General features: G+C 36.3%; 1 protein-coding gene across 13 annotated transcripts; it reads left to right on the forward strand.

The window, feature by feature from the left end:
• The first annotated feature begins 8,944 nt into the window (after positions 1–8,944).
• Positions 8,945–22,758, forward strand: LOC104611783 (protein FAR1-RELATED SEQUENCE 4-like). Of its 13 annotated transcripts, none has more exons than XR_016085814.1 (7): positions 8,945–9,419; positions 16,959–17,071; positions 17,177–17,248; positions 19,638–21,913; positions 22,000–22,062; positions 22,142–22,258; positions 22,347–22,758. XR_016085814.1 is itself a non-coding variant. In XM_088904208.1 (6 exons), the coding sequence occupies exons 3-5, from the start codon at positions 17,236–17,238 to the stop codon at positions 22,057–22,059; spliced, it is 2,349 nt and encodes a 782-aa protein (XP_088760334.1). In that variant the 5' UTR covers positions 8,945–9,419; positions 16,959–17,071; positions 17,177–17,235; the 3' UTR covers positions 22,060–22,062; positions 22,142–22,758. The 13 variants fall into 13 exon arrangements, 2 of the variants coding, with proteins under 2 accessions (XP_088760334.1, XP_088760333.1); XR_016085819.1 differs by having other exon boundaries at positions 22,351–22,758; XR_016085818.1 differs by having other exon boundaries at positions 22,142–22,243.
• Positions 22,759–26,464: the final 3,706 nt, after the last annotated feature.

The raw sequence follows: 26,464 nt of genomic DNA on the forward strand, positions 1-26,464 counted from the left end.
CTTTTCATTAGGCCTTTGGGACACCTATGGGGTCATTTCCAATGTCCTTAGACTAAGCAATTTGAATTAAGTCTCACTTGGGAGTAAAATGAAAAAAAAAAAAAACTGCACTTGCTAACTAAATTGATTTTATCCAATTTTTATAGAGTTGGTTCGTTATATACCAAACAACTATTTGAAAGTCTACTTCTTTTAAAATGTATGCAATTAAGGGTGTCTTTGGAAACGATGCAAATAAGTGTGAATGCAAATATGTAGAGTGTAAAATGGTTCATACAAGGCTGCATTTGGAAATGATGCAAACAAGTGTGAATGCTAATATGTAGAGTGTAAAACAGTCCATATAAATTGCAAAATTGGGTTAGTTTTGCACTGACAAATTTACCTTCTTACCAAACAGACTTTTAGCTGATATATGGAAACAAGAATTCCAATAAAGCATATGCCTTTGTTTTATCAAAAGCCTACTTGAATGCAAATTTACTTCTTCTTTATTGATGTACTTTTACATCTTATTATCAATGTAAATATGCATTGGAAAATGTGTTTTCTGTCATTTGTCATTGCATAAATGTAATGTTGTCAAACACGGGAAAAAGTGAACCAGAGTGCAATTTTACCCTGAACTGAGATTTACACTCCATTTGTATTGTTTCCAAACACAGCCTAAATTGCAAAGTTGGGTTAGTTTTGCACTAACAAATTTACCTTCTTACCAAACAGACTTTTAACTGTAATTGATGCAAACATGAATTTCAATAAAGCATATGCTTTTTTTTATCAAAAGCCCACTTGAATGCAAATTTACTTCTTTTTTATTGATGTACTTTTACATCTTATTATCAATGTAAATATGCATTGGTCTGTCATTTGTCAATGCACAAATGTAATGTTGCCAAACACAAGCAAAAGTGAACCAGAGTACAAATTTACCCTGAACATTACACTCCATTTGCATCATTTCCAAACGCAGCCTAAAGGGATTTCTCCGGGCCCTATTCCCTTGGAGCTAGCTTCTTGGGCAAGTTTCAAGATACTTAAATGGCTAGGAATTGAAAATTTAAATTTAAAACTCCTTAGAAGGTTAGGAGGGTTATCTAGATCCAATTGAACTTGTTTCAGGCCACTACTATTAGAAATTTCAGTTGGAACTCTGTGGTTGGTTGAATCAATGCATCCTTTGATCACTATTAATCAAGGTTTTTAAAATCGGACCAGACAGGAACTGTTATGGGTCCAGTTCCTAGGTCGAACGGTCTGACCATTTGATCCAAACGGATGGTCCATTCTAACAAAAAATTTAAAAAATTAAAAAACAAAAAAACGGCCAAAAACCGTTGTCCGGGTCAACAGTTCCACCGCCCAAATCAATAATTTGCTGACCAAATCAATGGTTTGTGGTCAAAAAGTGGTTTTGGGGTAAAATATACAGAACCCCGGTTCTCGATTTTTCCGGTTCGATCCAGTTTTGAAAAAACTGCTATTAATATCATAACATGAGGCTTAAAATTCTTGATTTGGGCACCTTTGCTCTCGATTTGGTTTGATCATTAATGTGATAATTTCTAATCTATGCGGTTGGGCTGATTTGATGGGACTACATTCTAATAGGGACAATTAGTATTCGGATGGCTTTGATTACAGTTGTCCAATTTTAGTTTAGAATCAGAAAGATCTCAAACGGAGGTCTACGATTGGCAACCTTTTGGTTTTGAACTCTTTGCTTGACATATTTATCTTTAAGGCCCCAGTAGATAAACTTGTGATCCAAAGTTTTGAAAATTCCAAAATTCCCTTAGAAGGTTGATGGCCGGATTGGTATACAATAACCTGAAGCTTTTCAAATGCTACAAGATGTGCGAAAAGTGATAAAAGTGCAAAAATGGGGTATCTTCACCTATGATACTGAATAGTACTGTAGAGATTGATGTGATTAGACAAGCATAGAAATGATAAAGATTAGGCAACAAAAAAAGGTGTTGACTATTAAAACAATGCAAAATGCCATTTTGTTATTGCAAGTATCTACCTTAATTTCAAACAAGATTGATCTTGATTGGAGGGCAAGTATTTTGTCAAGGAGAACCCCAAATGCTACCTTAAGAGGTGATTCACATTAAATATCTAATAGAATATGTTTTTTATTTTCTAATTTTTTATAGCATATGTATCCCATGTGTCCACATTTCTTGGAGGTATGAAACTAGCTCTTCTTTGCATTGAGATTTTGGGGCATGTTGCACTTGGACAAGAAATTAGCCTAAATTATTACCCATTCTTAGATGGAGATTGCATAGTTGTTTATCCCATACATTATGATAGATAATTGGGTCTTCCGGAAATGAAGATGAGAAAAAAGTTTGTGTGTAATTTGGATTTGGAAAAAGTCTATGATATGGTTGATTGGTCTTTTTTATTTTAGGTTTAAGGAATTGTGGGTTTCGGGATAGATGGTGTCCATGGATTGGGGGTTGTTTACAAACATGCCACTTTCAGTTAATGTTAATGGGGTGATTAAAGATTTCTTCCCAGCAAGCGGATGTTTAAGGCAGGGTGCCCCCTTATCATTCTTTTATGTTTACCTTGGTGCAAATGTGTATAGTAGGCTATTAATGAAAGCAGATAGTGTGGAACTTTGTAGACGTTGGAGGATTGATAGGAATAACATTTCAGTTACTCACCTACAATTTGTAGATGATACAATCATTTTTTGTGAAGGAGAGGATCCCCAAAAGGCAAGAAATTTGAGAGAAGGGTAGTGAAGTTGTTTGAAGGCATTTCTAAGTTAAAGATCAACTTCAAGAAGAGTTGTGTGGCTGGGATAAATTTAAATAAGATAGAATTGACTATAGTAGCAGACTCCCTAGGTTGCCTTTCTTCGGAGCGGCCAATGAAATACCTCAAGTGTGCCTTTAGGAGACAACCCTTGAGAAAATAGATTTTGGACACCTATAATAGAAAGATGTGCTAAGAGGATAGCAACGTGGAAAATGAATTATATTTCTCTAAGAGGAAAGATAACTATAATAAAATCCATTTTAGCAAATTTTCCAGCCTACTACCTCTTAATCTTTAGAATGTCGCAGAAAGAGGTGTTAAAACTAGAGAAGGCTATGGGAGATTTTTTGTGGAAGATGGGAAAGTAGGAGAGATCATTTGACAAAGTGGAAAATTGTGTGTAAGTGTAAAGAGTAAGGAGGCTTGGGTTTAGGTAATATAGGGAAGAAGAATATGGAATTGTTAAGTAAGTGGTTATGGAGATGACCGTTGGAGAGGGATAGGCTTTGGCATGAAGTGGTGGAAAGCATAAATGGTCAAGTAGGCAACAAATGGGGTGCTGATTTATCTCGTAGGATGACATTGTTGTCACCTTGGAAAACCATTGATGGCATTCTTCCTCAATTTTTAAGCCTTACTAGATATGATGTTTGCATAAAAGACAAAGCTTTATTCTAGGAAGATCTCTAAATTAGTAATTCTACCCTTAAATACCTCTTTCCCTCTTTGTATTCCCTGTCATTGTTTAAAAATTAACCTATCCAAAGGTTTGCTTCCTTTTCCCCTTCAACTGGTATTGACTGGGACTTGGGCTTCAGAAGACATCTAAGGAACCATGAGTTTGACTAGGCTGCCTTGCTTCTGAAAGTCCTTGAGTTGTTTACTTCGAATAGAGGTGTAAATTGGGCCATGCCACCTGCGGCCCGACATGATACCGCACGACGGCACGTGGGTTGTGCCAGGCTAGCATGATGGTCTGGGTCGTGCTAGGCCTGGGGTTCCAAGTCCACAGCCCAATCCATGACACGGCATGGCTTGCGAGCCCGTAGCGGGCCACGCTTGGCTTGCTCGACGAACTAACCATTGGGGGGTCACCAATGGCTAGTTTTGACTTTTTGAAGGTTTTTTATAGAAATACCCCCAACAACTATAAATAGTTATATAGGGGGGTATTTATGTATTTTGGTTTTAAGGGGAAGAATGACACAAATGCCTCCCAACATCTATATAATAGCTAGATTGGGGATGCATTTTGGGCGGGCAATTGAATTACTTCAATTCCTATAAATATCTCTATCCTCCACCATTCTCATCATACCAATTCAGCAATTCTCTTATCTCTTCTCTAGTTCTCATACTCTCTCAAGTATCAATCTCTCAATCTCTCATACATTCTCTGATTCTCCAATTCTCAACTTTATTGAAGTTTCAACAAGAAGAAGGTTGTTTAACAGATTAAGTATCTCAAGTTAGCAATTTGGGAGGCTTGGACTCTTGGAGTTGAAAGGCTTCAACCGTTAAAATCAAGTTGGGATTTTGAACCTGTAATACGAGCAAGTGCAATTAAATTAATTTTTATCTTTTAGAATTTAAAAAAAATGGTTGACTCCTCCCAAAAGCAATTCCCCAACATGTTCAATATTGACGATATTCAGTCGCAGCATGGTAGTATTAGCACCGATATGGATGCTATTGATATTGACAGAACTTCCACCCCTAATACTGATACTAGGGGAAAGAAAAAGAAGGCCACTAAATTGATTAGCCTGGTTTGGAAAGACTTTAGCTATTGTAGCAAGGGTGGTACAAGCCATTTGGGCAAACATTTGCTCACCCATGAAAAAAAAGAAGAAGAAGAAGAAGGGAGAGAAACAACGCAAACACAAATTGGGCAGAGGGTTTTGGTACTTTTAAATATTCTCAAGAAAAAATGAGGCAAGAATTAGCAAAATACATTATACATGCTAAACAACCATTTTTGTTAGCTGAAGATACTAAACTTGAAGAATGCTTATGTAATTCTGTAAATCCACAATTTAAAAAAGTTTCTAGGAATACTATTAGATCAAATGCTTTAAAAATTTTTTATTCATATAAACAAAATTTAATTTATATGTTATCAAATATTAATTCATTACTTTTGATATTTGGACGTCTAAATGTAACATAAGTTATATTTGTGTTAGGTCATTTTATTAATGAAAAATGGCTTTTAAATAAAAGAATTTTAAGTTTTACTAGGCTTGAATGGCCACTGGCCCAACTATTGCTTTAAGTATTTTAAATACTTTACATGCTTATGGAATTGACAATAAATTATTTTCTATTAGTTTTGATAATGCTAGTAATAATGATTCAACAATAAATATTTTAAAAATCTCAATTAAAACCATGTTTAAATGGTAAATTTTTTCATATCAAATGTGCATGTCATATCTTAAATTTATGTATTCAAGATGCTTTAAATATTATTTCTACTCATATTTCTTAAATTAGAAATTGTATTATATATAAGAGTGTGAGGGCATTTATGTCCTTTTCTGATTTTTTGTATTTGGGTGCCTATTCAAAGGCACCTTTGTAATTTTGCTTCTGAAGAAAAAATGAAAAGTCTCTTGGTGTGAATAGTGCCACACCAAGCATTCTCAGACACTTCTTCTTCTTCTTCTTCTTCTTCTTCTTCTTCTTCAACATCTATAAACCTTACAACATGGTATTAGAGCTACGCATGATCAAGAAAACTCTCTACTACTGGTTGTGACTCACAGGTAGATCTGCTAATGTCAGCACACCGCCAGTTGACATCAGCATTCCGTACAATCGACGACATCTTCATGGGCTTTTGATGGTCGCTGATTCACTTCTATTTTAGGGGAATTTTGGTATAAGTTTCATGATGGTTTGAAGTTGCTTTGGATTTTTCTTGGATTTTTCGGATGAAAATTGGCAAAAAATCCAGATATGGAATATAGGGTTTGCATGCTCGTATGGTGGATTGGTTGCTGCTGAAACCTCTTGTGTTTGAGTCATAGTAAACCCCTAGGACTGTAGGAAGTAGTCCTGAATTTTTTAGAGCCCTAAAACTTTTTTTGGGAATTTTTTATTCCCAACTTTTGCCACCAGTACCTATTTTTCCTAGTTTTTTTTGCTGTAACTCGGGTCTAACCTTGTGGAAAAGGTGTTTGGAAGTTCCAATGTTGTTGGAAGACTGTGGTATTGGTGAGAAATTTTTTTTGGAGGGGTTGTGATCAATGGACTCATACAAAGACGTTTGCATACCTACATATGTTCTCCCGGGAAGCAATGACAATGTCGGAGGACAGATTACTATTGTAAAACTTGTTGGGGCAAATTTTCTTGAATGGTCTCAATCAGCCAAGCTTACAATCGATGGAAGAGGTAAGATCGGATTTATTACTAGTGAGGAAGCTAAGCCGAAGCTTGAAGATCCACACTATTCCAAATGGAAGCAGGATAATCTATTGGTTATGTCATGGCTTGTATGATCTATGCAGCCACACATCAGCCATAACTATATGTTCCTTCCAACAGTTAAAGATATTTGGGATAGACTAGCTGCAATTTACTCTCAAGCGAAAAACACTGCTATAATCTATCAGTTGCAAAGAGAAGCATGTAATATGCGATAGGGGGAGAAATCAGTGGCCATGTATTTCTCCTCCTTACAATCAATTTGGAAAGAAATTGATCAGCTTGAGGCTTTGGATTGGAAAAATCCTGTTGATGCTGAACAATACAGGAAGTACATTGAAAAAACTCAAGTTTTTGATTTTCTTGTCGGGTTGAATGTTGATTATGACTTCACTAGGCAAAACATCCTTAGTGTTGATATTTTGTCACTCTCCACAGCATATTCTCTTATACATAATGAAGAGAGTAGGAGGAATGCTATGATGCAAGTGTTTGTAGGTGAACACACTGCTCTTGTGTCCACAAAGCCTAAGCAGAGTTTTGGTAAACATGAAGAGGTATTTTGTGAATACTATAAGAAGCCGAAGCATACCAAGGATAGATGTTGAAAACTAAATTCCCACCTGAAACCTGAGAAGTTTAAAATTGGAAAGAAAGTAAATGCTCATGTTGCTACTACAAGTCATGATTCTCATACTCACATGCTTGAGGGAAATCCTCCTTCTCTGACATCTGCTCATGACACCTCTGATGTGATGAAAAAATTGAGAGGCATCTTACTCCATCTTGAAAAGAGTGGGTTGCCTACATCTACTGGTTCAAAATGCTTCTTCTAGTGCCTTTGCAAAATTAGGTACTGCACTCGCATGTCATGTCCCACCCTCTAGCTCTTGGATAATTGACACAAGAGCTAGTGATCATATGACTAGTATGCCTTCCTACTTTACCACTTATAGACTTTTTTCAGGGAAAGGTACGATTTCCATTGTCGATGGATCCCAAACCCCAATATCGGGTTTGGGTGAAGTTAAACTTACCAATAGCCTTTCTTTGAACTTTGTACTCCATGTTCCATAATTGCACAAAAATCTCTTATCTGTTATTTCTCTTACAAAGTCTCATAATTGCTTTATAACCTTCTTTCCATCTCATTGTATCTTTCAGGACCTGAGTACAAGGAAGACGATTGGCAGTGGACATAAAGCCGATGGAGTTTATCTTCTTAATCAGTCTCCAATGTTAGGGTTGATGTGTCAATTTGTGTCTTGTCATGATGAGAAACTAAGTCAATTGAAATTGTGGCATCATTGTCTTGGGCATGTGTCTTTTGGTTCCTTGAAGTTTTTGTTTTCTAATTTGTTTAAGTCCTTGTCTAGTTCTGATCTGCAATGTGAAGTCTGTCAACTATGAAAGCAATGTAGAACAACTTTTTTTGCAAGTAACAAAAGAAGTAATGTTGCTTTTCATTTAATACATATTGATGTTTGGGAACCTTATTTTATTCCATGTATGGGTGGCTATAAATATTTCATTCTCTTTGTTGATGACTACTCGCAGTATACTTGGTTGTATTTGCTGAAGAGCCAAGATGAAATTCCTTCAATTGTGAAAGGCTTTTTTAATATGCTAAAGACACTATTTGAGAAGAAGATTAAGATTATTAGATCTGACAACGCTAAGGAATACTTTGAAAAGCACTTACAAACCTTTCTTGAAGAAAAATGAGTGATTCACCAAAGTTTTTGCCCTCATACTCTCCAACAAATGGGGTATTGGAGAGGAAAAACAAACATGTGATTGAAGTTGCCAGAGGCTTGTTATTCTAGATGCATGTTCCAACTCGATTTTGGGGGAATGCTGCTCAAACAATTGTATATCTTATTAATAGATTCCCTCACGAACCCTACATCTCTGGTCTCTCCATCAGTTTCTTTTTCTTAATGAGGATACATTCCATCTTCCTCTCAAGGTTTTTGGGTGTGTTTGCTTCATCCATGACATGAGTCATTCTATGCTGAAATTTGATCTAAAGTCTATCAAATGTGTCTTCTTGGAATATTCTTTAAACCAAAAGGGGTATCGTTGTTATGACTTTTGTTCTGGAAAAAATGTATGTGTCTAAAGATTTCACTTTCTTTGAGTCTACTCCCTTCTTCTCCGTCTCTCATCCTTCTCTTTAGAGGGAGGATGTTAGTGAAGATCGGACTCTTTTTTGTATGCCGATTCCTACAACTGATGCTGTCAATCCTTCTTCTCCTCCTCTTCCTCCTTGTTGTCGTAGTAGTCCTCCTCCCGTGCCTCCTCCTTTGCCTCATCCTATTCCTCGGTCTTGGCATCAGTGGTTCGTCAGACGAAGAAAGAGGATGACTCTAGAGATTGAATGTCCATTACAATTTAACCTCCCAGACTAAAGTAATTTGGATTCTGAACCTCTTCCTATTTCCGATGCATGTGTTGAATCTGTTGTTGAGCCTCCTCTTTAAATTTCAGGGATTGACTTGATACAATTCCTAACGTTGATAAGGAATTTTCCCTTTATTATTTAACTATTTTATTAAGAAAAGACAAAGTAACAAATTCCGGTTTCAGCCATTTCACTGCTCATCCAACAGACTATTTGGTTGTCAAGAAACTGACGAGAAAAGGGAAATATTCCAATTTTCCAAAGCATTTCTCTCTGTTTGTTTAATAAGAAAGCGTATTATTTTCGAGAAAGTGATGGAACCAAATACCTTGAAACATTAGGATATGGGGTGCGACCCCAGTGAGTCAGTGACTGAGAAAAGAAAGTTCTAGAGACTGCCGAGAAAAACACCTCATCGTCTTCGTCGAGTTCGCCGACTTGGGTATCCGACGGTTGGATCTCCGACTCTGTTTTACGTCGCGACGGGGCAAGGTAACTCAAGATCTGCACTTCATCTGACTTGCACAGTCGAGCAATCTTTTTATCAGTTTTGAGCATTTTTTAATCTTACATGGAGGAGAGCTCGAAGATTTCGTTCCATCAGCCATTGCCGTCTTTTCTGTCCGTCGTCATCCGTGACAACAGCGATCTCGAACGCATCGTCGTTCGGGGAGTCACGGTACTTGAATAGGACTGATTTATCTAGCCTTTTCTTTTTGTTATTTATCGCCGGTTGGGGAATCATCGACCATTGCTTCTCTGTTTTCGAATTATGGAGCGCCCGACGACGTTAGTTTCCTTCTTTGTAAGTATCTCCTTTCTTTCTTTCACATTTTACATATATATAATATATATTTTTATCAATCTCATTTGATTTTGTCCCGAGAGATCAGGTTGGTGAGCTTCGTTTTCCACCACTTGATTAATAGAGTCTATTAGTCCTTAACTGGAGTGCTTGATTTTTCTCTTTTTTCGTTTTTTATTCAATGTAACCTAATATATCATGCTCTGTTAATCCAATATTCGGTCAATTTCTATTCTGGCACCTATTTATGATCAGTTTCTGTATGGAAGAGTTTCTGTCATTAGATGTAGTATAAGTTTGTTTATCGTTTTCAGTGTTCCTCACCCAAGTTCTACATGTATATTTGGAAGCCTTATCCTTGTCTTGTTTTCAGCGGCTATGCACTTATTTGTCCCCAAGGAAGTTTTTCTGTGTTTTTTAGGAGGAAGTTTTTCGTTTGGTAGAAGGAATGCCTTGAACGATATTTATCTAATTACTGAGCTTGCAATTGGAAAAAACAAGATTTTTTTATATGATTTTGGTCTGAATATGTACTAGTGCTATGGCTGATTCTTTGGCTAAACAAGGTGTCTCGAGAGTTGGATTATTTTGGGCTACCTTATGATTGTATTCTGTTAAGAGTTTGGTTATGCTCTCACCTCTAAGGGGAGGTAACAGCTCGTGCCCCCTCCTAGGGTGAATGTACATTTCCTTTTCTTACTAATAAAATCATTATTCATTTATCAAAAAAATATAGAAAAAAAGGTTCCTGATTAAGCATATCTGAGATGAATGATTTGTTTATATGTACTAAGTTAACTTCTCCTTGGGATTTACTGCAACATTACTTGGCAATAAATGCTTATTAAATATGAAATTTTAACTTAATAAACAAGAGAATGGATATTTTCTTTTGCTCACATATTTTTTGATAATTAACAAAGAGATTTTATTGACAGAATGTGTACATGAACGTTCATAACCTTTAGAGAGGATAAATCTACTTCCTCTCCAAGTACACTCTTTTATTTTACAATTGAGCCCAACATTTTTTTTGACCAGTAAATTGCGCCCATCATAATTGAACCCTATTAACCCCTTGTTTGGCTAGTGCATCAGCCAAACCATTTGCTGACTTCTGTACCCGTTAGGATTTTACTTGCGTGTTCCTAGTCAGCCACTTAATCTTCCTTAGTTCATTTTTGCAGGCCTACACTGCTCTCTCATTATTTATCGACTATCCAATCCCCATCACCTTCAATGATTAATTTTTTCATGTTCATTTCTCTAGCCTGTTTTATCCCTTGTGGAGTCTTTAATTCCAATTTTGGGCTTAAGAACATTGCTTAATATAACCTTCTTTATATCTGAAAACTCCTTCCACTCCAGAAAGATTTGGATTTCCAAAGCTGCTCCCATCAAAATTGAACTTAATGAAGCCTTCCTTAAGTGGTGTTCAAAACCTTCTTTCTCAGGATATTATCAATTGAGTAAGGGGAAAACATCTATTGATTTGATCCAGTGTATCACCCTAGCAGTAATATACACAATTAAGGCCTCCCTGGTTCCTGCTCCTTAAAAATTGTTGTGCTCCTTTCCTCCCAAGTTTTCCAAATTATTATTGCTCTAGTGGATCTCCACATGATTCTTCTTTTCTTTGGTCATGTGAAAGTTGATGGGCAAAACAAGCTAGCTGAGTCCACTAGAGGAGTCCACTTGCACCCAAGGAAAGAGAAAACCACTCCCAAATGCAAGTAACAAATTGACAGAAGATGACAAATGATAACATGTCTCACAACTAGCTTTGCAAATAACATGCTAATTTGGGTCTAAACACCAGTTAGACCTTCTCTTTTGTAAAAGATCTAAGGTATTAATCTTTATCTTCCTGTAAAAAACTTCCCAACAAAAAGCTCCCATTTTGATAGTAACAGGCCTACTCCAGATCTCCTTCCTAGGAAATGGCCACAAAGGGGTAGGGGAGGGGCAAATGGCTCGGAAGAAGGAAGCACAAGAGAAAGAACCCATGGGATGGGGAGTTCAAATATGCCCATTAGGCTTAAGAGGATCCAAGCATATCCCTCAAGAAGATGCAACAAATTGATAACAGTATAACACTAAGATATTTTGAATTTCTAAAGCCTCTTCTAAAGCTCAAGTTCCAACCAAAACTCATGATAAAGAGGAGGGTGTCGAGTCATTTTGATGTTTATTTCTTTTGTTTATCTAATAACTTATAATACCTTTTTATGTATTCTTCGGTGACAAGGTAGTTTAGACTTTTTCTTTTTTGATCAAGGACACTCTAGTCCTTAATGTGTACTAAACAGGGCCGTGACTGTAATTAGAGAGCAGGGATCTGCTACCAACACAACACGCCCAACATTGCCCCAACAGGCCACTGCAACTGCACATTGGGAACATCTCCCTTGTCATACATGGGGAGACGTTCCCAGTGTGCGGCTGCAGTGGCTTGTTGGGAGCAGATCTGATCTCATAATTTGTCATCTTTTATGATTGTATATATTATCTTTTGTGATTGTATATATATATCTTTTATGATTGTATATATACCTAGCCGTAAGCTAGGTGAGACTGTTTGAGTTTTAAAGTCTTATCTGAACAGCAGCTCGGGGTTTTCTCCTCTCTTCTACCTGAGTTTGGGTCTACTCCTCGCAGAGCTTGCCTCACACTGACCTCACGGCACGTTCAGCCATGCATCTGGAACATCTCTGTAATTGTAAATTTTTATTCATGGGGAGGTGTTCCCAATGCACGGCTGAAATGTGCTGTGAGGTTGGTGTGAGGCACGCTGTGAGGAGCAGATCCGAACTCCTACCCGTGGTGGTGGCCATGTTTCCTCTTCTCTCTTCTAAATATGCTTTTAAGCCTCTAATGCCAGTTTACATGGTATCAGAGCATGGTGAAGTGGTTTGACTTCTCTTCTTCTATCTTCTCCTCTCTCTATACATCCTATTCTCTCTGTATTATTTTTTTGGGTGTATTCAGACAAGACTAAGAATCTTGTCAGGATGATTGCTGTTTGGGGTTATTTGTGGTGCTTTTAAGCATCACATCATGTGAGGTGAATGGTGTGTGATGTGAGACCCTCTATTGGGAAGTTCCAAGACGTTATTGTGATTATATATCTGCATAAATCTGTGATTGGTGATGGTTATATACAACAGTTTTCATGAAACAAAAGGTGAGTGAACATCCCTTTTGTGCTGTAACCAGTGTTTTAAAAGCACGAGGGGCAATTTGTGCCTGAGGTGCGTGCCTTTTTGGAGCAAGGCAAAACATACAGAAAAATAAAAATACTAAACATAATATTAATCAAAAATATAAACTTAAATTTTAAAATAAATGATTTTAAAAACCTATTATCTAAAATTAAAAATACATAAACATAACATGTAAAGCATATTCAAATGAAAATTTAAAAATAGAATCAAACATATAAAACATATCCAAGCATGTAAAACCCTCAATCTCTTTTTTTCCCTCAATTGCATTACTTCAAATAGCTAATGTGATGTAAAACATTTTGCATTCCTAATTCTATGAGCGTACCAAGCCCCTTGAGGCAAGCCCAAACAATTCCATATTTGGGTCTTAGATTCTTAATCCCTACACAAAAAATGATTTTATAATTTTAATTGCCTTTTAAGAACAAAAAGCACAAGAAAAATAAAAAAAGGTGCACATCTTTTGAAACTGCTGCACCTGGGGCCTAGGCAAGGCACCTACCTTAAATATCTCAACTGTGCACCTGAGGCGTGCCATTTAAATGATTAGATGTAACAACCTTGTTCTTGATGTTGTGACTTGCCGATATAGTGAAGATTAGCTACCGGATTTTTATTACTTATTTCTTTATTGGAAGTAGTGATTAATATGGAGTCAACACTTTCTGTTGTGATGTCCCCTTACCCATTCAAATGATATCTATTCAATTAAATGGGATTATTTATGCTGCATGGGCCAAATTGATAGGGGTATTTTGATACTTAAGGGAAGCTTAAACACCTACTGGTAGCTCTACCTACGCAGATTGGGTGCAAGGGGTTGCTCAAATTAAGACATGGTTAAAGGTGACTCACAGGTGGTGGTGGTGGGATGGCTCTTGAACCGGGATTCTGCCATTTGGAATTATAGAGACCTCTTTAAAAAAGTGAATTGGCTGACTAGTAACATGACAGTAGTGTTCAGTGGGTGAGCAGATCGCAAATGCTATAGCTGATTCATTAGCCAAACAAGGGGTTTCTCTGGACTGTCTGTTTTGGACTACCTTGTAACTTATTCAATTTGTTTTTAAGAATTTTCTTTAGGCTTTTCTGAAGAAGTCGCACCTTGTGCCTCTTCTTGGGTTAGTTGTAACTTCTATTTTCTGTGACTAATAAATTTCTTTATTCATCAAAAAAAAAATTAAGACATGGTTGTGGAATTCCGTTGAAACTAAGATTAGTAGCAGCTTGATTTGTTGAATACCTCTAAGCATATTTGGAATCAGTTTTGAAGAGCGTCTCTGGTATCAAGTCTGAATTTGAATTTGTGTGGCAACAAATTTTGGGTGGCTCAAAATTACCATCTATGAAAGAAGTTTTCTTTAGACTTCATTAAGTAAGATCTTCGGAGTCATAATTTGCACCCACTATGGACCATTCAGCATTGACAGTTATAGGACATGGCAAATGTGGTAGTGGTCTTTGTGGAAGATGTGGTAGAGGTGGTTGTACTGGAGATTGATCTGAGATAGGTGGTGGTTGAGATCATAGTAGGATGATAATATGTCCGGTATTGTACACATTGTGGTCGTAAGGAACATGTAGTTGACTTCTCTAAACTGTTGAAGAAGTCTACTAGTTATGCCAATCAGGATACTTTTCATGATGAGAATCTAGTTGCACAATCATCCATTGCATAAGTTCAACCAGATAGTGATACCATAACTATTACTAAGGAAGAATATGCTTGGCCAACATCTACTTCTCCAGTCTCCGTCTTCCACAATGGAATCTGATAAGTGAGATTTCGAGTAAGTGTTTGCATAATCTTCTTCTGTCCGAAGAAATGATTCATCGAAATAATGAGTCACCCGTTCCATTGATATGGACACATCTGAGATCACCAAATGCTCGGGAGTTCCTATATTCAATCCTTTTCCTTCTTCTTCCTCCCACTGCTACTCTAGGCCAGGCATCAAGTAATAGCTCCTGCTTTCTTTCTACTAGCATTCCATTGGGTCATTGACTTTCAGCTCAACATGTTACACATTTCAGTGGTACCTCTAATTTCTGGTATCGGAGTTGTTACTCTTACCCCACAATTATCTTTGTCTTATTTGTGCCTAAGTTTCCTTTTAGTTTGATGCCAATGAGCAATTAACTAAATCCCTTAATTATTCCTATAAGGATGAGATTAAGAAGATCAAGTGGCTAACAAGAAACATGACCTTGAGGATTCAATGGGCCAGAAGATTGGCTATTGGGATGGCTATTAGCAAAGTAAGGGGCGAATAGGGATCACTTGTATTGGGCTCGGTTGTAATTTGAATCATCTTGTACATGTGAGAGGTCGCAACTTGTGCCTCTGTATGGAAAGATTATTATTGTTGCATTCTTTGATATTTCTTTAATAAAATTCCTTATTATTTGTCAAAAAAATCCTCAGTGTCACCTGCCTTGCGGTCTCCTGCCCCTTTTCTTTGATTAGGTCTCTACTAGTAACTTTCTACTGAAGTGGTTTGGTTCTGTATGGTTTTCTTGTGTAAACTGTGCACCTCTTTATCTTCACTATTGTGTTATCCCTTTCCTTGTTCTCTTGCCCTGTTCCTACAGCATCTTCAGGTGATCTCTCTTCCTTATTTTCTTCCTTGTGCTTATCAGATGGCTCATTCAATCAATTTAATAATTCAATGAACCCTCCTTTAAGTTCATATTATTCCCAAAAATAACTCTCTTCCCCTGTCAGTGAAATCTTTGGCTGTTCAAAGATTACAATTGGTTTGAATTTTGACTATGCTTTCTTATCTACTTCATTTTTCCATTTATTTCCAGCTACATCCAAGCTCTTTCCAGCTTAGGTTTTAGAACTAGCAGTAGAACTTGCCTCTACAGCTTCTCTTTCTTGCATTCATTTCTTTCATACATCAACACCCAACCACTTTTTAACCCTGTTTATTTTTATTAGCATACAACCTTGATTCCTTCATTAAGAGAAACATTTGATGGGTCTGGTTTCCTTTTCAAAATGGATACTTCAAAACTACCCTTGGTTTTTCTATACAAGGTCAGCACACCCTTAAAGTTCTTATATGCATCATATTTGGTCCTCATGACTTGAAGAGACTTTATCATTGATCTAACTGTAAGCAATCTCATCAGACCAACCTCTACTATTATTTAAAGCTTTATTAATAATGTTGGACTAAATATCAAAGTTTTATCAACTTCTTGATTGAAATTCTCTTCCACATGTCCCATGTGGCCATGTTCCTATACAAAATGCCTATTGTGCCCCTCCCTCTGACAGATTTGAGTTTAGGCTTGTGTCATGCACAATAGCAGGGGTATTCATGTAATCACCAAAAATATAGCAAATGTATGTGCATATTGCTTTTCTTGTCTTTTCTTTCCCTTATCATCTCAAACCTGTACTTCAGCTTTGTTTGGTGGGTGCTTTCATTCTCTCTCTTTTGATATCTAACAAATTCTTGTTAGAAAGGGAAAAAGGATAGGGAAATGGTATGTGAACAGTAATATGGTATACTGAGTAAAAAAACCCAGAAAGGAGAAAAGGTTGGAGCAAAGAGCAGTTGATTTTTTTTTTTTTTTGGGAAAAGGTAAGGTAAATTTATTAGAAAAACATAGAGATACAAACAGAAACCTGCCAAAGAGCAGTTGAAAAATAGAAACTGAACCCTTGGGTGGATTCTATTGTTCCTTTTTGTGATATTTAGCTGCAAGTTATTAAAAAAAAGGAAAGCTGAATTAGATCTACTGAGTGAAAAAAAAAAACCCATAAAGGGTAGAAAAAAAGTGTAGAACAGAAAAACATTGAACCCATACTTGTACCAGTCTATAAGTACCTCCAAAATATGGCTAAATGTGGAGCATGGTTGTCAAGGGAGCTGAGATTAGAATATGCCAACTTCAAATGGCTCAGGGAACTCAGGAGGGAGCTGAGATGAGATCTCTACTTCAGGGTTTATTTTTCTAGCTATGATTATACTGGAGGAGCTAGATGTGGAGAGCATGGTTGTCAAGGTGATGCCTAGGCGGCTAAGTAAGTGGTTTTAGGAGGTTGCATTGTATCAAAATTTTTAACAAAAGATATCTTTTATTAGGTGCATACCTAGGTGGCAAGGCAAGGTGGATTCCCGAGCATCAAAAAATGCTAGTCAGTTGCTTTATAACACCTTAAAATTTTTTAATTGCTTCACCTTTTGTGTTAACATAAGCATGAACTGGGTTATTATTAATTTAACAATTCCATTTGATTGGATTGTCTTATTTTCTTTTTCTTTTGATAAATAATTGTTTTATTTTCTTTTATTAGCGTTCAAAGAAACAGAGGAAGAAAAGAGATGGTTAGCTGATTGAAACCTTCTTTCCCTTGAACCAGCAAGGCTTTTAAAGAACTGAAAAACATAACATCATTGTCATAGATAGGTATATAATCTTTTGTTATTTGGTGTTAAAATAGGGCTCTGGTAAGAAAATAGGGGTCCTGCCCCCTCTTAGTTACTGATTACCACTCTTACTTTGTTGTACCAGTTTTTTAGGCATGCCTCTACCAAAACTGAACATTAAAAGACAGCACAGTCACAATATTCATGCAGGTTCCAGGTATGTAATTTTTTCCCTTCATGAATATCGTCATATATTTTGATATGAAAATTGTAGTTATTCAATGTATTTAATGTATATTATTGCTAATTATTAGTGTAGATGATTGCTGATTACTAGGAAAAATAGGAATTCAGCCTATAATTTATTTATTTTTTTAATTTCATAACCTATCACCTATTTGATGCTTAGGCTCAGTTTGGATAGAGTACAAATACAAATATGTACAGTACAAATACATGCAAAATACAAGATTTTGCACCCTACATATTTGTATTTGTACTCCTTCCAAACTGAGCCTTAAGGACAAAACCTTAGCATTTATTTCATATAAGCTATTCACCAAGCTAGTGGCTCTAAAGTCCTTTGGGTGAACTGTTCCTGGCTCTTTAGGAACCAAGGTATAAAAGTGGAATTCAACCCTGGATTTCTCACAACCCTCTCAAAAAATTCATTGAAGTTCTCCATTAATCACCTTTTAGAATTCCCCAACAATCTTGGTAGAAAGCCATAGTAAATCTATCTTGTCCTGAAACTTTGGACCTATCCATAGAAAAGATAGCCCTCCTCGATTTCCCCTAACTCAAAGTTCCTCTCCATCCCCATATTTAGGTTTTCAGGTATGCAAGGCCAGTCCAAACCTTCAACACACACTCTGTCAAGTATTGGCCTCCTAGAGATAAATCTGAACTCTGCAAAAACCCCAATAATCTCTCTTTGTTGAGTGATAATCTCTCCATCAGTCTCGAATTTAGACAAAACATTTTTCCTTCATCTACCATTTTCCATAGCATGAAAAAATTGTTTCTGTCATCTCCTTTAATCCACCTTAGTCTACTTACTCTCATTTTATTGCCTATTGGAGTTACTTCTAAGTTCCTATGAATGACTCCATTTCTGATCCTATCTTTTTTTTATCAATTTTCATTTCTGATCCTATCCTTTTTAGTTTTTCCACACTTCCATCTTAGCATACACATTTCTGCCATACTCCTTTTTGGTCATGTTGCTTCTTGACCGCCCAACACTTTGCTCCATACAGACAAGGTGAGAAGACAATATGCAATACTTTAGTAACATAAATAAAATGTAGATATACTTCATTGCTGTTAACAATCTGTATTTTATTAATATAAAAAATAAGAAAATAATTTTCAAGTTATTTTTTCTTGAAATTATATAAGCACAGTGATATTAGATGCCCACTCTAATAAAAATGGGATTTTCCTATATCAATCCCCTTTATTAATAGGTGTAAGTATATATTGACAATTTAAAAGAAAAATATTTATCCCTGTAGAAAATCATCATGGGTCCATCAGGGTGCTACATTCTTCACAGATCTTTGTCATTTAAATAAGCATTACAATTAGTACTATAGTTATCTATTTATTTTCTAGTAAATATCTTCTCAAAATTTATAGTTAAGAGATAATCTAAAACATGAACATAGAAATCATTTTGGGTGTTCAGAATTGCCTGATAACCATAAACTATATGGTATAATATGCAATCATATAGCACCACTGTACACGGTCTACTATAAACTCTAATAATTTTGCTTTTTTAGATAACTAAAAAAAATAAAGTTACTTCAGAATGTGGCCCAGTGTATACAAGTGTTCTACCTAAGATTACCTTTTTGGAAAAATCACATGTTAAGATGTCAGGTTGGTGAAGTTGTCTTTTTCATAGGAAATCTCTTAATTATAAGACAACAGGTAAAACTTTTGGGTTATTTGTGTGTGAAATTATCATGTATTAACATTAAGTTATTGGCATACCATATTGAATTCCCTTAAATATCTCCATGGGGATTGAAGGGTAAAATCTCTTTCTAGGCCCACCACCATAACTTATCACGTTTTGTTTCAAGGGTCATGGTACAACTACTGGATTGGTCTCACTTTGGAAATTAGCTGGGCTAGGTATTTCCAAGGATGACTATGGCAATATGTTCTCACTATTTTTATATGGACGGTAGAAATGTTTGAAATGCACAAAAAAGTGCCATTACTAGTTTCTATATTGGGATCCATTGGATGGTGGAATTCAAGTCTGAACACATAGTACAAATTGAAAGTTAATGGTCACTAACCCTGCCCTTGGTGTGGTGATTATTCAAGGATGACATTTTACAATCAATATGTAATTTTATCATGGAGTTGTGTGGATGGTCAGCCAACCCCATGTGGTTGGGACAAGGCTTAGATGATGACGAGTCATGTGGGGTATGTAGATGCCTTGATTTCAGGTAGTCCGTGATCTTTATACTGGAGAGGCTGATATTTATCTGCCAATATGAACTGATACATGATATTACAATCCTTATTGATGATCCATATAGAACCCTCTGACTGAAAATTGACATTGGAATATGTTTTTTTAGGCCACGAAATAGCGAGTATCAAGATGGCAGAGTCCCCAGGGCTGTTGGATGTTGAATCACATGTAAAGGAAGGTAGGGAAGAGAGCTCTGAATCCGGAGATGGTAATGAAGTTGAAGATGTTGAACCCAATGTGGGTACCAATGAAATTGAGAAGAACTGTGCTGCAATGGAAACCACTACAACTGGAGATACACCCTATGTAGGTATGGAGTTTGACTGTGAAGAAGCAACTTATTACTTTTATAATGAATATGCTAAGCGTGTAGGCTTTGGTATTCGTAAGAGATTTGTTCGTCGTTCAAAAATAGACAATGAAGTAATTGGTAGAACATATGTGTGTTCAAGAGAAGGTGAAAAGGTCCAAAGGAAGACAGATAATCCAAGACCCACTACAAGGTTAGGTTGCAAAGCAATGATGAAGGTGAAGAGATGTTTTAGTGGAAAATGGGTTGTAATAAACTTTTTTGAGCAACATAATCATGAACTCAATCCAAAATGTATCCGTTGCTTCCAGTCACACAGGAAGACAGGTGAAAGAAAGAATAATGTTATTAGAAATTGGAGGTCTCAAATACTAATGCCTAATATAGTGGCTACAGTAACCCAACAGGCTGGTGGACTTGAAAATTTACAATTTACAGAAAAAGGTTGGAGAAATTACTTTGAGGGAGAACACAGAGAGTCTTTATCAGTAGGAGATGCACAAACTATTTCTGATTTTTTTATGCATATGCAAATTTTAAACCCTGGATTCTTTTATGCAATGGAATTAGATGAGGAACAACATCTGAGAAATGTTTTTTGGGCTGATTACAGATCCAGGGTGGCTTATGCTCACTTTGGTGATGTTGTTACTTTTGACACAATGTATTTGACAAACAAGTACACATTGAAACTAGCACCGTTCATGGGAGTTAATCACCATGGGCAGTATGTGTTACTCGGATGTGCATTGGTTACAGATGAGACGAAGTCATCTTTTCTTTGGGTGTTGAAAACATGGCTTACAGCAATGCAGGGGAAGCCTCCAAATGCCATAATCACCGACCAAGACGAGGCATTAACAGCAGCAATAGGTGTGGTATTTCCAGAAGTACGACATCGCTTCTGTTTGTGGCATATTATGAGAAAAGTTCCTGAGAAGTTGGATGCTGTATGTAAAGAAAATCCAGGGTTTATGTATAAGTTTGAGAAATGCATTTATGATTCACTGACAGTTGATGAATTTGAAAGACGATGGAAAAAGTTAATTGAAGCTAATAATCTCAATGAACATGAATGGCTTCAAACTTTGTATGAAGATCGAAAACAGTGGGTCCCAGTGTACTTGAAGGATACCTTCTTTGCAGGAATGTCAGCTTCACAAAGGAATGAAACTTTGAGCTCTTTTTTTGATGATTATGTTACTCAAAAGACTAGTTTAAAGAAGTTCTTGAATCAGTATGGGTTGGTTTTACAGCGAAGGTATGATGAAGAAGAGAGAGCGGATTTTGATACATATCATAAGACACCGGATTTGAAAACAGGATCACCTTATGAAGAACAAATGGCATCTGTGTACACATTGGATATATTCAAGAAATTCCAGGATGAGGTTTTGCAAATTCCTTCATGTAATGTAACACATATTCAACAAGAAGGGGATAATTCAAACTATGTGGTTAAAGAATTGATAATGAAGGCCAATGGGAAGAGGGGTGTAAAAGACTTCACCGTTATCTGGAATCATTCTAAGACCACAGTTTCTTGTATGTGTCGTTTATTTGAGTTCAAAGGCTACCTCTGCAGGCATACAATGGTGGTTCTCTTTGCGGCTGGTGTGTATGAAATCCCATCTCATTACATAGTAACGCGCTGGACAAGAAATGCAAAGAAAATGGATGTATCTGATGAAGATTGGAATGAATTACATGAGCATGGAATTAAACTCAGTGCGAAATGTTTTAGTGACCTGCACCTTGATTCAATCAAACTTTGTGAGCTAGGAGCTATGTCTAAAGAGAAATACAAAGCTGCAAAATTGTTCTTAAAGGAAGCATTGGAAAAGGTAGCATCTGGGGATACATCATCTACCAGTTCTGGATATAATCTCAACAAAGGGAATGAAGCAGATAAAATGGTGCCGGAATTGACTGTACATGATATTCAACCCATAAATTCCATAGGGCAACCATGCAAGAGAGTCAAAGCCGAAGTAGAAAATAGTGCAGCCAAGCGAAAATATACATGTAGCAATTGCAGCAAGTCTGGTCACAACATCAACAAATGCAAAGAGGTCGAAAAAGTTGTGAAATTATAATTTATTGCATTTTAGTGGTCTATGAATCATAACAATTAATTAAGATGTCTTATATTTTGCAGGCACAATTTTTAAGACAAATACTTGAAAAGCACAATGACGTGCAAGAGAACTTGAATTAGATGGTTTGAGACCCTGACATCCTTCTCCTTCGTTTTTTTATTTCCCCTTTTTTTTGGTTTGATTTCAGTATGTTAAATGCAGGTAATTATTATTGCAGGATCTTATGAGTTTGATTGTACAAGATGTTACGCATCAGTTGTGGCAAAGAGAAAAGATCTTACAACTGATTTGATATATATCATTGTAATTATGATTGAAGTAATGAATATATTCAGTCATGCTTTTGGTACTATAGATTAATTTAATAGAACTATTATTTCTAATTATTTCTTAAATTTGACCTTAGGAAGACATGGATTCAAGGGGACAAAGTATTCCCAATCAGAGTCCGACAATATAGCTGCTGCATTAGAGCCAAAGGACTGGTAAACATATGGAGAGATCAAGAGAAATTGCCAGATGACATTCCTGTTGCCAGAATATAGGAACCGAGAGATGAGGAGATTTGGTAGCACTAAATGCCATTTAGAAAAAGATACTAGTGATAGTGTAGCATTTAAGTACTTGTGAAAAGAAATTGAGCTCATGTCAGGTTGTATGTGATGAATGCAATTGTTGCCTTGCTGGAGCTTCATGTGTTTTTTGCTATTTTTTTTTTTTAGTTTTATTTGTTGGGTCCTCATCTATACCTGTAAGTGATTATGTAAAGATGGATTTTGATTCTTCTTGTATCATATTGTCATGTATCATTATCATTACGAGCGTGTCTAATCAAGCATATTTTATCAAACAAGGGTGAAACTGGTATTCAGTGATTCTGGTAGGGCAGCAAATAGTTGGGATTGAATCAGATATACCTATTGATTGTTGATATTCTCATTCAAATTGGATCTTAATATCTTGTCCAGTGGATATAAATAGTACTCAGTCGGACTAGTTTATTGAATGCCATTAATACATTAAGGTTCTGTTTGGAAGGAGTACAAAAACAAATATGTACAGTGCAAATACGTTTAAAATACAATACAAGGTTTTGCACTCTACAAATTTGCATTTGTACTCCTTTCCAAACTCGTGGATATAAATAGTACTCAGTCGGACTAGTTTATTGAATGCCATTAATACATTAAGGTTCTGTTTGGAAGGAGTACAAAAACAAATATGTACAGTGCAAATACGTTTAAAATACAATACAAGGTTTTGCACTCTACAAATTTGCATTTGTACTCCCAAACTCAGTTTGGAAAGGAGTACAAATGCAAATGTGTACAGCGTAAATATATACAAAATAATTCAAAAATATAAGGTTTTGCATTCTACATATTTGCATTTGTACTCCTTCCAAATTTAGCGTAAAGGGTAAATTTCACGTACCCCTCATAATTTGGAAAGAATACAAAGACAAATATGTACAGGGTTCAGAAATACAAAATACATGTTTTTTTTAGACTATATATTTGTATTTGTATTTTTTCCGAACTGAACTTAAGGCTGTATTTGGTTGCAATGCAAATAAATTTGCACTGATGCAAAAGCATGACAGTGCAAATGATTTAAATGTAAATTTTGGCCTATTTTTGTTTCAAATTTTAACTTAGTTTGTTTGATTGCAGTACAAATGAAGTAAATTAAGATATGAAGCAAAATAAAGTAAAATCTAAAACAAAATTAAACAAGGATTTGCATTTTTTACATTTGTACTAGTGCAAATAAATTTGCATTGCACCCCTCCACCTTGTTTAACAAATTGTGGGCAGTTAAAATTATCCATGTCTAAGAGACCAAATTTTCATGACTCCATTAACCCTGATATTTCAGGTAATTCTTTTAAAATTTCTATAGAATGAAGCAAGGTTTTAAAAACTGGACCGGACATGGAACCGTTTGGGGACTGGTTCCTGGGTTGAATGGTCCAAAAGTCGGGTTCGAATGAATGGCCTATTCTAACTTAAAATAAAAAATGATAACAGTTCTACCACTTGGGTCAGCAGATTTCTGACCAAATCAATAGTTTTTGGCCAAAAATTGGTTTTAGGGTGAAACAGAACCGAATACCTAACCAATTTCCAAATCATGGAATGAAGAACATAAATTAAAGTACCAAGAAACACTTGTAATCTAGGCCATCAAGATATTACCCTAAGATTAGGCAACTAATTTCTACCATTCAAATATTTTACCAATATTTCATCTGATCTAGCCCGTCTAAATGATGTATCCAATCATTTCAAATATCTAGGCTGTCAAAATTACATAATCCTGAACATTGGAGTGATAAATTAAATAAAGAGTTTAATTAATTTCAGCCATACAAGTGTATGGAATTCTCTAAAAAACTAGGCTATGTGCAGCAATGTATCAAACAAAATCAATGATGGTGTAAATACATATTTACTGTGTTGAATGACGGTATTGACGCCATTGGGACTGAAATCAAGCTTTCTGATGCTCTTCTCAAGGAACTGAATCATCCATTAATGGAGGAAGTTTTTGCAATCCTCGTCAGGAGAGCTTCAATCCAGTACCAAAATCTTGTAGACATCCCGTACGTGCTATTTGTGCCCACAAGCTCGGCTTTGGCTGTACGTCAACTGGTTAAAAGGTTTGGATGATGAAAATGCGATTATAGAGAATAAATAATTTTGATATTTTAGTCTAGTGAGATGAACATTCAAAAAAATTATCCAGTTTTTTGTTGCTATAACACATAATCTACTAACCCCTTCGATTCTAGTGTAACAGTCATGGTTGGAAAATGATACATACGCAGTCTCAGAATTAGCTCCCATAAATTCCAGAGGCATCGCTCCCACGTAGAAAGTAGCATGGGTTCTCTGCCATGGCCCTCCAGTACCGTAAACGCCAAGGATTAATTCTGGCATTAACAAGCGTCAAACACGAGATGAGCAAAACACTATGAATCACGCTTAGAATAGCCATTTAGTAGCAGTCTAGCAGAGAGAGAGAAAGACTGGGGGCTGGTGTTGGATAGGATGCATGCATGCATGCAAGTCCGGCCGCATCCCACCAGCTTTTCAATGACAAGGCCAAGTACCAAGAGTAGTACTTTGTTGATGGGAGGACTTTCAAGAAGGTTATTTCTAGCCTTGAACGATCACAATGGAAGGTATGGGCCTGCTATTATACATTTGAATTTTCTTTTAGGTCAATAACGTTTAGAAATAATTTTAAGCCGATTTCCAACAATTTTCATTAAAACTGGTATGAGAGCCATGTCTGAAATGCTTGAAAAACGAAGATTGCGTTTTTTGGCGATTTGACCGGATTCCAGCAAGATATATGCCGAGAATTGGTGCCCAACCGGCGGTTGTTCATTTCCGATCTATTGGAGGCCAACCAGTTGCCGGAAGTGACCAAACTCGGATAGTCTAAAATCGGTCTCCTCATTCGGGTTGCAAAAACCCGATTTTTAGACTTCGGGCGAAGAAGACGACTCTCTCGAGTCAATTTAGACCTGTTTTTGATAACCCGTGTCTGGCATGGTACCGTACCATATATGGTGAGTCATGTTCCCCACGATACCATGGCGGGCACGGTACCACGCCGAATTGGTTCCATGCAAACCAAGCGATTCGAACGTGGTCCAATTAGGTCAAACTGCATCAAACCGGTCCAAACGTGTCAAGAAACTTTCTGTGACTGGTTCAACATGATTTAGACCGGTTTGGGACCGGTTCAAGTCATATTAAGGTAAATAAATTCAATTTTGGTTGAACTCAATTGAATTTTGGCCCTTTTATTGTAATAAAATGTCTAGTTCAGCCTAATATAAGGCCTTTTGGATTCCCTTTTATTATTAAGGGCATTTTATTAGGGATGAATATCCTTTTATTTGACTAATCATGCCTTTGACATTATTACCATTGCTTAGCAATCATCTTTTTGTTCCATGAAGACCAAGGAATATGCAATATGACATTTACATAACAATTGATTATTTATTTTGTTCTTGACTGCATTTAAGAGTAATTTGAGGACCAAAGCCAAAGCATTTGGGACTCAAATTGGCTTGAGATACCTTGTGATTTTCCCATTAGTTGTCCATTCCATTGGATTCGTGAATGACTAACCCGAAGGTAACATCATTCATCTTGGTTTAATTGGAATGATCAAAGGAACTTCATGACTATATTTATTATTGATTATTTGGACCCAAAGGTCTAAGTGATTAATGGTCAAGTATGTATGTGTGCAGTTTGTATTGTTGTGTGATTAAATTCACTTAGTTATAATCATTCTTGGACCCAAAGGAGAGAGCGTGAAATCATATATAACTCTGTAATTTGTTAATCATGCTTAATTATTGGATGCATGATTTAGTTTGTTTATTTTGCTCCCAATGTGTAAATTAAAATTGGTATTTATATTTGCATGGCAGCCTTGAACACTCAAAATCTATTTGCTCAATTTCAATCATTCTCCATTGAACTCTTGGCTGGAACC

The sequence above is a fragment of the Nelumbo nucifera genome, chromosome 4 (genome assembly GCF_055504915.1).
Source record: "Nelumbo nucifera cultivar China Antique chromosome 4, China Antique-T2T, whole genome shotgun sequence".
NCBI lineage: Eukaryota > Viridiplantae > Streptophyta > Magnoliopsida > Proteales > Nelumbonaceae > Nelumbo > Nelumbo nucifera.